This window comes from Scyliorhinus canicula, chromosome 3 (genome assembly GCF_902713615.1).
Source record: "Scyliorhinus canicula chromosome 3, sScyCan1.1, whole genome shotgun sequence".
NCBI lineage: Eukaryota > Metazoa > Chordata > Chondrichthyes > Carcharhiniformes > Scyliorhinidae > Scyliorhinus > Scyliorhinus canicula.
Genome location: NC_052148.1, coordinates 147,668,430 through 147,681,922, shown reverse-complemented (window position 1 = coordinate 147,681,922; position 13,493 = coordinate 147,668,430). Strand labels below are relative to the sequence as shown.

General features: G+C 45.3%; 1 protein-coding gene across 2 annotated transcripts in view; it reads left to right on the top strand.

Moving 5' to 3' along the window:
* The first annotated feature begins 7,337 nt into the window (after positions 1–7,337).
* The window catches only part of stim2b (stromal interaction molecule 2b), a 189,546-nt gene continuing 183,390 nt past the window's right edge, over positions 7,338–13,493 (top strand). The window contains exons 1-2 of one of the 2 annotated variants that reach the window (XM_038791448.1): positions 7,338–8,088; positions 8,542–8,733. In XM_038791448.1, coding sequence (XP_038647376.1) covers positions 8,577–8,733 — 157 coding nt within the window. In that variant the 5' untranslated portion in view covers positions 7,338–8,088; positions 8,542–8,576. The remainder of the gene's footprint in view (positions 8,089–8,541; positions 8,734–13,493) is intronic. The other variant, XM_038791447.1, reaches the window with a different exon arrangement.

The window sequence follows — 13,493 nt, the reverse complement described above, 5'->3', positions numbered from 1 at the left end:
AAATTGGACCAGATAGAGTGAGGTTGATGCCACAGGGATGTGTAGCGAGAGCTGCTCATCCATGAGAGGGAAGCAATGTTCCAAAAGATCCAGAGTTTACTACCCAGCTAACCAGCAGAGGGATTCCTACCAGATTTGGATGCCAAACCCATCCACCTAACGCAGTCACGAGTCAACCTGACAGGGCTGCCCGCTGCATTTAAAATGACCCATAACAACTCACCAGGCTACAGCACTGTAGACCTATCCAGTATGGATGTGGAATAGGCCCCTTCCAGAAGGCCATCTTCCCATCATCTGGGCCCAGAAAGGTTGGCTCAAGTTCAGGAGCAGACTGCCTGTCTTTTGCTGTGCCAATTTAAAGCATCGAGCAACAGAAACTGAAACACTCCAATTGTGCTCACCCGCAAGCTGGGCACTGAAGTAGAATCCCCAAAAGAGGCCAAAGTCTCATTAAATCCCTCAATCTCCTGACAGTCAGCCGAACCTGGGTCAGAACTACTGAACTCACAGGTAGACAGGCAGGAACAACTGGACCATAGCTGCTCAGCCCTATGATCAAAGGACCTAGCATTCTCAAAGTGAGATACACACAATTAGACCAGAGCAGCTTTATCATCACTCACCCCTCTGTGTGCGAACCACCCTGCGCCACCATGCTGCACCCTCTAACCTACATTTAAACCTCTGCTAACTGTGTGTCTGATGTCTGTGAATGGAAGAATGCAGAAGGCTTCTTATCCACATAAAAAATATATAGTTTTTTTGCTACGAGGCTACAAGGACTGTCAGGGGACTAAGACCTCACACTTCTTTACAAAATATAAGCAGATACCCTCATGGCTAATTTCTCAAATTAAAGAAAACACTGGACAATGACTTTTTAAAATGGCTGAAGCTTTGGCTGTCTGCGATTTTCAAACAAAATGAGCTACCATGATAGTGGAGCTGAAACTTGTACCTCTTTATCTTTGAAGAGACACTAACCCTGTGGGTTGCAGAGATCAAATTCGAGGATAACTATACAAAAGTCAACTGCATTTCATAATGCAAGCTGACCAACTGGACCCTATTTATCTGCTAGGACAAAGGATCCCATAATCTTCCTTTCAAGTATTAATCATTGGAACATTTAACAATCTCGGGGATAAAAGGATGCACACACTTTGTCAAAGCCAGAGTGAACGGGTGAGAGTCATGCGGCTTAATTTGTGGAACCAGTAATATTGTTTTGTGGAACTGCAGATCTTACGCTGCCATCTCAATATCTACAAGGAGCAGCACAGAAATGGAGCTCTGCCCAGATTGAATACCTGCCTCCATCAACATTGATTCTACTGGAACTTTGTACCATTGCCTACAAGACTGATTCATCTCTGTATGCTCATCTGTTCATGTGAAGTCAACTCCATTAGAAAAGGGAATTATACAGCATTGGTTTTCAACCTTCCAACCTCCATAAAGAAATTTCTCTTTGGGCTCTGACTCAGGACATTGGTGAAACAATAATTATTTTCTCCATGGTGTTTGTCTTGTTAATCTTTCTTTCTCTATCCATCTTTTATTGTAAGAGTGAAAAAGAGAAAATTTTGCTATCCTCCTTCTGCACTTGAATGTGTGCGAATAAACCATCCCTTTGACTTCATCCCATGTCGGGTTTTCTATGGGGTTATTACTAGCCATTGGATCACACCAAAAACCTAAGGTTTTTGGAACTACACCACCTTTTATAGAGGGAAGCAAATCAAAACCCCTTTCTATTCACAGACAGGTGGTGAGAAGATAAATCAGTGGTGTTTAAATTAACTTCCCTCTTGTGTCATGAGAGAGTACCTTTAAGAAATGGGTGTTTATTAATTGGTGTGTATATAAATTTCTGTAGTGAGTGTACCTTTAAGAAATGGTTGTTTATTACAGCCGTGATGTCAGAGAGTGGGTGGAGCTGGGCTCCCTGTCAGCTTTTTACTTTTGCTTTAGGCTTTTTGCTGCAGGGTGGGTTTGGTTTCATTTTAGTTTTGGAGAAGCTGAAATCACAGCAGGATATGTATGAATCTCTGCAAGCTTATGAATGTCCATTTGCTGATTTCAAGTGGTAACTGTTCTCAATAGTGAATTTAAACCTGATCTTTGTGTTAAAAGGGTTTTTTGTCTTCTGAATGTTGTTTGGGAAGTTATTAAGGATTACTTAGTGTATTTGAATTGATGATTGCTGAGATGTTCACTGTATGATTTAAAAAGGTTAACTGAGTTCATAGAATAAACATTGTTTTGCTCTAAAAAATAAGTTTCCATTTCTGCTGTACCACTCCTGTAGAGTGGGCCGTGTGCTCCCCATACCACAATCTATTAAAACTTGTGGGTTGGGTGAACTCCATGATACATTTTGGGGTTCTCTAAACCCTGGCTCATAACACTTGTCTGTAACAAATTATTTCAGGCATGTTGACATTCCTGGCAATATCACCTGCCATACATTGCTTATCCCAAAGTGCCTTTGAGAAACTGGTGGTGAGTTGCCATTTTCAGCTGCTACAGTTCATGTGATGAAGTTATGCACATTGTGTTGTTACATGGGGATTTCCTGGATTTACTTCAAATAACTATGAAGCAGCATCAATATATTTCCAAGTCAGGATGGTGCATGACTTGAAGGAAAACTTACAGGTAATGCTATCTCAAGCCCGCAGAACCTTGTTCTTCTATACAGTAAAGATTGATGGTTTGGAAGGTTTAGTCAAAGAAACCTTGCCAAGTTGCTGCAGTGCATCTTGTAGATGGCACTTACTGGTGCCAGTGGTGGAGGGAGTGAACATTTAAGGTGATGCATTGGATGACAATAAAGTCAGATGTTTTGTCCTGGGTTGTATTGAGCTTCTCGAATGTTGTTGGAGCTGCACTTGTCCAGGCAAGACAGCATTCCATCACACTTCCGATTTGGCTTGTTGGAAAACCTTTGGTCAAGGGGTCAAGTCATGTGCTGTAGAATACCCAATCGCTGGCTTACTCTTGCAGCTACAATATTTATGTGGCTGATCCAGTTAATTTTCTGATCAATCATGCCCCTGAGACTGGTGCTGTGAGTGGTGGGGATTGACTCAGCGGTGGTAATGCCATTGAATGTCATGGGGGAGATAGATAGAACAGTACAGCACAGAACAGGCCCTTCGGCCCTCAATGTTGTGCCGAGCCATGATCACCCTACTCAAACCCACGCATCCACCCTATACCCGTAACCCAACAACCCCCCCCCTTAACCTTACTTTTTTTAGGACACTACGGGCAATTTAGCATGGCCAATCCACCTAACCCGCACATCTTTGGACTGTGGGAGGAAACCGGAGCACCCGGAGGAAACCCACGCACACAGGGGGAGGACGTGAAGACTCCACACAGACAGTGACCCAGCCGGGAATCGAACCTGGGACCCTGGAGCTGTGAAGCATGTATGCTAACCACCATGCTACCCTGCTGCCCCTGTTAGGTTATTTTCTTTTAGCAAGTTATTAGCCAACAATTGTGTGGCATGAACATTCCTTGCCATTTATCAGCCCAAGTCTGAATATTGTCCAGGTTTTGTTGCAGGCATACAGGCACAGTCTGCTTCACAGGCACAGTCTGCTTCATGAGTGTCCTCATTAGCTATGGAATCCTTTTTAAAGATTTCTTTGTGTCACCATAATATATGAAAAATGTAATGATTCTGCTCCAGGCCACAATCAGATCAGCCATGATCTTGGTGAGTGGCAGTGGAGGCCCCAAGGGCCACATAGTCTACAGCGGCTTGTCTGCTCCTATTTCTTAAATTATTATGCTCTTAAAGATGGAGTGGTCCAAGGAACTGGAATATAACTTGAGGGCAATGGCTTAAATTTCAAAATTGAATGATCAGTCTTTTATTGGTCATATGTGCAGAATATGTGGGCAAAATACTGGTTTAGGATTAGTAACTTTTCTAGCTAAAGAATTGCTTGCTTTTGTGGTAAATGTACTTCGAAAACCCCTTTAACTTATAAACACAATGTGGCAATGCAAATTACTTTGAATTGTAAATGAATCAATTCTATCTCTCAAAAAAAGCCACAGGCACAATTTTCTATCTCTAACTACTATATCAATAACAATAAACCACAAGGACACCTGGTATTTTCAGGTACCTGCACAGCACTTGTGGATAGCACAATTACTTCACAGCTCCAGGGTCCCAGGTTCGATTCCAGCTTGGGTCACTGTCTGTGCGGAGTCTGCACATCCTCCCCGTGTGTGCGTGGGTTTCCTCCGGGTGCTCCGGTTTCCTTCCACAGTCCAAAGATGTGCAGGTTAGGTGGATTGGCCATGATAAATTGCCCTTAGTGTCCAAAATTGCCCTTAGTGTTGGGTGGGGTTACTGGGTTATGGGGATAGGGTGGAGGTGTTGACCTTGGGTAGGGTGCTCTTTCCAAGAGCCGGTGCAGACTCGATGGGCCGAATGGCTTCCTTCTGCACTGTAAATTCTATGATAATCTATGAAACCTGCCTCTCAAGGATTTAGCCTCTTCAGCCACCAGAGGTGTATCATGTGGGGTGTGTGCTGTACTGCCATCACATTTGTAAATGGAAGGGTGCCAATTGGAGGATCAAAACTGCTTCCAAACACTTGAATGATTAAAACAAAAAAATTAGAATACCCAATTCTTTTTTTCCTCCAATTAAGGGGCCAATCTTTGAGTTGGGGGTGAGACCCGTTTGCAGTTTTGTGTTTGGCAGTTACACCCCTATATCGACATGAACAATGGTGGACAATGTGCAAACTCTGTTGTGTTATGCTTCTTCATGCTAGTGCGTGAGTCACAGAAAGTTGGTTTACAGGTGATTAAGAAGACAAATGGAATTTTGTCCTTCATTGCTAGAGGGATGGCGTTTAAGACTAGGGCGGTTTTGTTGCAATTGTATAAGGTATTAGTGAGACCACACCTGGAGTATTGTGTTCAGTTTTGGTCTCCTTACTTGAGAAAGGACATACTGGCACTGGAGGGTGTGCAGAGGAGATTCACTAGGTTAATCCCAGAGTTGAAGGGGTTGGATTATGAGGAGAGGTTGAGTAGACTGGGACTGTACTCGTTGGAATTTAGAAGGATGAGGGGGGGTCTTATAGAAACATAGATGATTTGGAGTTGGGGACCAAGTGCAATGTGTCCAAGTTTGCAGACGACACTAAGATGAGTGATAAAGCAAAAAGTACAGAGGATACTGGAGGTCTGCAGAGGGATTTGGATAGGTTAAGTGAATGGGCTAGAGTTTGACAGATGGAATACAATGTTGACAAATGTGAGGTTATCCATTTTGGTTGGAATAACAGGAAAAGGGATTATTATTTAAATGATAAAATATTAAAACATGCTGCTGTGCAGAGAGACCTGGGTGTGCTCATGCATGAGTCGCCAAAAAGTTGGTTTACAGGTGCAACAGGTGATTAAAAAGGCAAATAGAGTTTTGTCATTCATTGCTAGAGGGATGGAGTTTAAGACTAGGGAGGTTATGCTGCAATTGTATAAGGTATTAGTGAGGCCACACCTGGAGTATTGTGTTCAGTTTTGGTCTCCTTACCTGAGAAAGGACGTACTGGCGCTGGAGGGTGTGCAGAGGGGATTCACTAGGTTAATCCCAGAGCTGCAGGGGTTGGATTACAAGGAGAGGTTGAGTAGACTGGGACTGTACTCGTTGGAATTTAGAAGGATGAGGGGGGATTTATAGAAACATATAAAATTATGAAGGGAATAGATAGGATAGATGCGGGCAGGTTGTTTCCACTGGTGGGTGAAAGCAGAACTAGGGGACATAGCCTCAAAATAAGGAGAAGTAGATTTAGGACTGAGTTTAGGAGGAACTTCTTCACCCAAAGGGTTGTGAATCTGTGGAATTCCTTGCACAGTGAAGCAGTTGAGGCTCCTTCATTAAATGTTTTTAAGGTAAAGATAGATAGTTTTTTGAAGAATAAAGGGATTAAGGGTTCTGGTGTTCAGGCCGGAAAGATGAGCTGAGTCCACAAAAGATTAGCCATGATCTCATTGAATGGCGGAGCAGGCTTGAGGGGCCAGATGGCCTACTCCTGCTCCTAGTTCTTATAAGCTGCTTTGTTGATGTATGCTCTGACAAAGGAAAGTTCAGACTTGGAAATAGGTTTAACACATTAATTGAACAGTTAACAATTGAGTTCGACTCTCCTGCTAATCTTACTATAGTAACTCAAGCTAACTAACCAGACTGCTCTAAGCCATGCGGTGGGTGTGATGCTTCTGCTCTGCCCCTGTCCTTCTAAGTGTCGCGTGTGGAAAAAGGGCATGTGTGCCTTATCCTTTCATATGGATTGCCCCCTTGTGGTAGTGTCACCTCTGGGTGTCTTGACTGCCCTTTGGTCATGTCCCATTCTATGTGTTCATTATCTCATGATGTCTCTGGTGCTCCCTCTAGTGTTTACTTAGTCTTAGTTTATTTACCTTAACCCCTTGTGTATTTACAGTGATGCATATCACCACAAACTCCACACAGTGACCCAGGGCCAGGACTGAACCTGGGCCCTCGGCGCCATGAGGCAGCAATGCTAACCAATGTGCCACCATGCCAACACTTGGATGCTGTGTTCCTTAAAAAAGTTAAATTTGTGGCCATTAAAAGCAATAGGTGCATCTAAGGGCAAATTACAACCATGCAAACATTTGATGAAAAGAAAGCTGTTTGAAGGCAAAGAGTCTGCTCTAAAACATCAAGTTGCAATGCCTGGCATGGTGTAACAGGGCTGAGCTAATTGCCAACCACATTGCTCAGGTCGATGGGGGGGGGGGGGGGGGGGTAAAGAGTGTGACTGCCAAACACGAAACTGCAAACGGGATGCATGCATGCACGCCATCACAGCGGAAGAATTGGCACAATGCTGTGCTTTTCAGTCTTTCGTGCAGACGGACGGGTGCTTGCCTGGAGCACCGAGTCACCAAGTGAGATGCTGCAGGGCGGGCGGGCAAGCAGGGCCGCAGAGACAATGGGGGAGACGATTGGGGGGGGGGGAGACGATTGGGGGGGGAGGGACAATGCGGGGGTTGGGGAGACGTTTGCGGCTCTTTCACACCAGGACGGGCCTCCGTCTCAGACCCATCACCCGCTGCACCAATTGGACGCTGCCATGTTGTGACAAAGCGACCAATGGCAAGAGTCCGGGAGGGACCAGGCGAAGAATCCGCTGCCTTGGCGGCGGCTTCGTCCCGGGAGCGCGCGTGCGCGGGAGGGACGGCCCACCCTGGAAGCGCGCGCAAGCAAGCGCAACACACGCGCACGAGCTTCCCAGCGCGAGCGGAGGAGGAAAGCCGAAATTAAAAAAAAGTAAACAAACTTCAGCAAAGCTCCTCAGTCTGAAAGCCGGGGAGGGATGTTGCCGATGCCCAGCGAATAGAGACATCCGCGCGCGTGCGTCCGACCACTGACTGAATAACCTCCTTGTCCCCCCCAGCATTATTTTACCAATAATTATTATTCAGTCTGAAGAGCCGCAGCGCCACGCAGCTGCACTCGGAGCTCTGCTGATGTCACGTTATTTGCATATTGACTTCCTTCCCCCCCACCCCCTCAAAGAAATCGGATAGGAAAAGTAATGATGCTTTGGAGGGGGTTGGGGAGGAATCTACTTGTCAGATAAAGTTTCTGCTGAGAAGGAAGGCATCAAGATGCTGTTTGAAGTGATGCAGTATGTGGTGGTGGGGGGAGGATCTGCAGCTCAGTCAGAGGGAGTGAGTGAGTGAGCGGCTTCCTGCAGCTTGCTGACTGACTGAGGCGCTTGCCACTTCAGATCTCGGCTGGGCAGGCAGGCAGAGAGAGAGAGAGAGAGAGTGTGTGTGTGTGTGTCCCGGCCCCCCTTTCCCTGATCTCACCTCCACTGCAGACCCCTACCGCGCCACTGGAATACCGGCATCGCTCCCTGTGGATCGATGCGGCTTCAGTTCCCACCGACCATTAACTTTCGTCAGATGAAGATCTGTTTGAAGTTATCGGGTGAGGAGCCGCACAGGGGATAAATACGAAGTCAGAACAAATCGCAAAACCGCTCTTCGTGTTGTTTGTAAGGTGAGGAGCACATGTATTTACACGTTTTGATGTTTTTTAAACAAGCGAATATTTTTGCAATCGACCAGATGGTGTTGAGGGTTTACCCCGGGGTGTTCAGCTGTCCAATGGACTGTAAGACGGGGGAGTGGGGGGAGAATAATTGACCTGCTTGTGTTGAATGCAGCAGCAGCAGCAGCAATGTCTTTTCTCATGTTGCTGGTGCGGAAGTGGCTGCTTCTCTCTGTCGTTCTGTTCTGGAACTCGGAACGATCCGGACAACATTCGAGCAATTGTGACTCAACAAGGGACACGTTCCATCCGCTGCTTACATGAAGCAGGGGATAGATTATTGCTGCACTCGCTCACATTCCCATGTCCTTTACTCGCAGGGGTATCTGATATGCGGAACGGATGCTCCTTCCCTAGAGTTTAAGCCCTTTTAGTATTCACCGTCTTTTATTTGCGCACTAGATCTTCCAGGGGTTCTTGGCCGCGTGCTGTTGGTGATGAGGATGGGTTGGAGCCGATGCGTCTTGCTGTCCCTGATGTGGATTTGTTTCTCCATTCCCGCCGCCTGCCTCAGCCCTTCAGTCGGATCTCCAGCCGACCCCAACGCCGCGGAATCCTCGCAGCCAGCATCGGAAGATCCGGACACCCTTGCAGGTAACCTCCAAACTATTGTATTCAAGTATAATATTTTCAACTGAGCTTTATGAACAGCATCACATCACCCATACAGCCAAACACTCAATTAGTTTGTATTAACTGACACAATTAAGGATGGAGTAAAGCGATGAAACAAGTTCATACAGCTTGTGTGGGCAGGGCCCTGGCTGTGTTATACATTTCTAAGTGAATAGCGACACTTTCCAACCACACCTTTGGCAACTATTTTGTCAAAAAGGTTTTGATAGCCGTTCAATGTTGAGTAAGTTGAATGCTGCTTTTATTGCAAGGTATCATGGGGTTCGTTTACTCATTATGTTGCGCGTTGAATTCTTCAATTTTGTACATTTGGGTGCTCATGCCTATGGCACTATATATGCACATCACCAAAAACTAGCCGGCAATTATTAAAAAAAAACATTTTATTTATTTAGATGTGCATAGTCAGCGAGCCAAGCAATAGCCTTGTCAGTGGTTAGATGGAGTTCTTTAAGCCCGCCTTCAACAAACAGTCCAGCCCGTGGACACTCCTCAACAACGTGAATCATTGTTTGGACTGCACCACAGCTGCAGCTTGGATTGTCTTGGTGATCCCATTGCTGCACAGAGGCCTTGGGTCACTAGTTTGGAAATGGTTTAAAAGCTGCGGCTGTGAGAGATCAAAGCCAGGTGGACAAGCAGTGTGATCTATGTTAGTGATTTCTGGTGGATGCTTTCTCCTGCCAATCCTCCTGCTGTAGGTCCTCAGTTGTTATTCCTCAATCTGCTGGGTTTAACCACGTGGGGTAGCTCGAAGGCAGGCGTACTACTGGGAGATTAAGGAGTTCCTTGAATAAGGGCAGACTTAGGTTGGAGTAGACCTTCACCAGCAGCTTGTCTGTTACAGTTACCCTCCTGATGCGGAGGGCTTGTTGGAGGCAATGTTCCTCAGGACTGGGAACCGGCGAAGGTGAATTGGTTGAAGAGTACCTTTGTTGATCATTGTTGAATGGAACAGCATTCTGCAATTGAGTATGCGATGTACCAGAGATCTTAAAGTCTTGGCCTGTGGTCCTCATGTAGTACCAACCAGTTCACTTTGTTTTAATAAATATTTTTATTCAGGTTTTTAATATAACATTCTAAATATATGAAACAACAAAGCCAAAAACAACAAAGATCCCAACTTTGCCCTACTTTGCTTCCCCCTTTTAACAGCTGATGGTAACCAACTCTAATAATAATAATAATAATCATCTTTATTGTCGCAAGGAGGCTTACATTAACACTGCAATGTATTTACTGTGAAAAGCCCCTCGTTGCCACACTCCGGTGCATCTCCAAGTCCGACACTCCAAATATGACCCCCAGGGACTGGGCTCTAAATTCACTTGCAACATCGCCGACATGGTGCTAAACAATGACCTCCAAAATTTCTCCACCTTTGGGCAGGATCAGAACATATATGTACATGATTGGTCACATCCCTCCTGCACCTTTCACAAATGACCTCCACCCCCTCAAACAATTGGCTCATCCTTGACTTTGTCCGATGCGCTCTGGGTACTACCTTGAGTTGTACGAACCCCAGCCTCAAGCACGAGGTTGAGGCATTCACCTCCACAACACATCACACCACAACCCCAGCTCCTCCTTCCACTTTGTCTTAACCCCTTCCAACAGCACCATATCCTCCTTCCAAAATGTTCCCATAGATCGCCAAGATGGCTGCCCCCTTCCATGACCATCACCGATAGCACCCCCTCCAACAATGAGGAGGGCGGTGTCACGGGAAAAGTTGGGGAAATCTTCGCAAAATCCCACACCTGCAAGTACCTGAAAACCTCCCTCTGTGGAATCCCAAACTTCTCCCCCAACTCTTTCCAAACTTGCAAACCGTCCATCTAGAAATAAGTCCTTCATTTCTATCACACCCCGCTCCTCCCATCTCTGAAACCTAGCACCCATCCTTGCTGGCTCTTACCCATGATTCCCTAGGATAGGCATCCATGTTGACCCCGCCCCTAACCTAAAGCGTAGCTCAAATTGCCTCCAAAGCTTCAACGTGGCCACCACCACCGGACTCCACGATATTTCTCTGGGGAGAACAGGAGCGGCATCATTGCCAGCGCTAGCAACCCTGACCCCTTACAAGAGCCTGCCTCCATCCTCACCCACAAAGCCTCTTGCTCCCTGTGTCAACCCCACATCTTCTCAGCGTTTGCCGCCCAATTTTAGTACACCAGGTTTGGAAAGGCCCCTGACTGCTGCCATCTGAAGCACCATCTTCTTAATCCTTGCTACCAACCAGTCTACTGAGGAGGTTGATTTGGGTTCTAAGTTTTTCTCTGTAGGTGAGGGCCCTGACAAACCCCTTGGGTTCCTCATTCATCTGTTTCCTCCAGACACTAGCCTTGTCAACTCTATGCACCCTGAACTGTCTCCTGGAATAGCAGTTGGGTAGTGTCAGTAACCCAGGGCCGGATAATTCTTGATATTGTGACGTGGTTTGCTGCAGTGATGTCATGGAAAAGTGTCCCTGTTTTGAAATTACTTTGAAAGCCATTATCAATGAAAGTGGTTAATGCGAGGAGCTGATCGCATATGCTTTTACCTTTTTCAAAAGCCTTCTTGATCTGCACTCAGGATGTTTGCCACTACTAGCTTACTCCACTGTCGGACTTGACACTCTGCCACCTTAAAAGTGTACTAATTTCGGAATATTCTTTTGTCATAACCAACAGCAGTGCCCAGCTTGATGGTTTGCAGTAGTTTGTTCAATCCAGGATGGTAAAGGCTTTAAATCTGGAATTGTGCTGTATATGGAAGGATCTCCACTTGCTTTGGATTTCTTCCTTGGCTCTTTTATCCAGTGGCGTCTTTCTCAGTGTTAAGAAGATGGCTCACTGAATACCAAGCTGCTTATCTGTAAATGCCATTTATGGTTGCTGGGCTTCTCTGAAGTAGTGTAGATTCTCCAACACTTCCAACTTGAACAGGTGAAGCCCAGGTTCTTTGTTTCTTCCCATTTGGCCCGGCAAGCACAGTCCAGCGATTCAATCTGATCGTCTGCCACCTCTGGATCATTGATTGATGAAGCAAGGAGGCAAACACCTCTTCCAGGCAAGGTAAATATGGAGCGAGGCATCCCCTTGGAATGGTTCAGGTGCCTGCTTTGTAGATAGTTTTGCAGAAGTGACTGTATATCAGCTCTGGGGATATGTCGGGATGGTTTCTTTAAAATGTTGTTCCGCTATCTCGCTGTATTCCTCTTGATTGCGTTTTTGCAAGTTCCATTGCCGCTTCTTTGAACTGTTGATTAAAGAAAAATGATGCTTCAGTTGCACAGTCAGAACCTCTGGAAATTTGCATTCAGTTTTGGGCACCGAGGCTCTGATATAGAATTGGAAAGAGTACAGTCCAGATTCACCAGAATGAAGCCATACCTTCAAGGATTAAAGTGTAAGAGCAAGTGACACGGATTTGCGTATTCCTTTGAGTTTAGAAGGTTGATGTGTTTAAAATGATAAAAGGATTCAATAGATAAACTATTTCCTTTGGATGCTTTTCAAAGGATACAGGATAAAACTAATGGGTAAATGTCGCTTACTTTATGTTCACCTCGTTAATTTGTTCACTGCATAACGTAGGATGCAATTTGGAGATTACCATCACAATCCGGTACCCAACTACTTAAACGTCTTCTGTGATACTTCAAATTCTATGGTTTTAAGATGGGCCATGAATTCTGATTTATCTCACTCCCTTTACATAAGATGTTTCACCAGTTCAGTAGCAAGGGCTGTGAGATTATACTTGACAAATGCATAATGCTGTTTGCTCTTTCAATGCTGTCAAACAAAATTGATATTTGCTGCTGCAAAACTAGTAGTGGCACAGAATACAAGTTTTTTAATGTATTTTACCAGCCCCATCACAATACTATATCATGAGGATATCCTGGACAGTTAAGTTTTAAGGCAGCACTGAGATGGATAGGGTTAAAAATGGGAAGGGAAATGGTATAGTGCTTCTGTATTGTAGGCCCTCACACAGTGGAGGTGAGATGAGATCTGAGGATAGTTCAGCAAGAAGGTAAAGACAACAACATTTGAAGATCAAGTGAAGTAAAAGTAATTATTATAGAACAGTAGACTATGTTTTTAAAAATGTGTTCAGGAATATTTCCTAATCCACCAAGCAAAGAAACATTTCTTGATTTAATTCTGTAAATTTAAGAGGAGCAAATACGTTCTTCCTTGACTGTCTTTAAGATTACCCATGTGTGTTCTAACATTCCAAATTGCAAAATTTAGACGTTTTCTTTCTTTGACCATGAAGGTGATGATCCCGCAGCTCGGAGAAAGTGGGGCTGCCTATTTTTACTGCATCTTTTCTAGCCCCCTCCCCATTTGGGGTGAGTAGAGGGTATCTTGAAGGAATTGCTCAGTCACAGATACTGCTGCCCAAAGATACCTCTGTCCCAAAACAAACATCCAGTGACCTTCTGGCACCTGTAGCCTGTGTGCAGATTCCTGACTTGGGCCTCTCAGGTTACAGTTCTGTCCTCGTAGGTGGTCGGATTTCGATGGTGTGTTGAATCACGATGACTGGGGCCATCTTGCTGCTGCAGCCTTGTACCTTTGCAGCTGGTGAGACGCATAGTCTTCGCGTGTACAAACCTCTACCCCATCAAGGTGGTGATCCACAGACAATGCATTGCAGGCATCAAGACTGTAAATGCTGAATATGCGAAATGAGATTTAAGGATTAGGTGA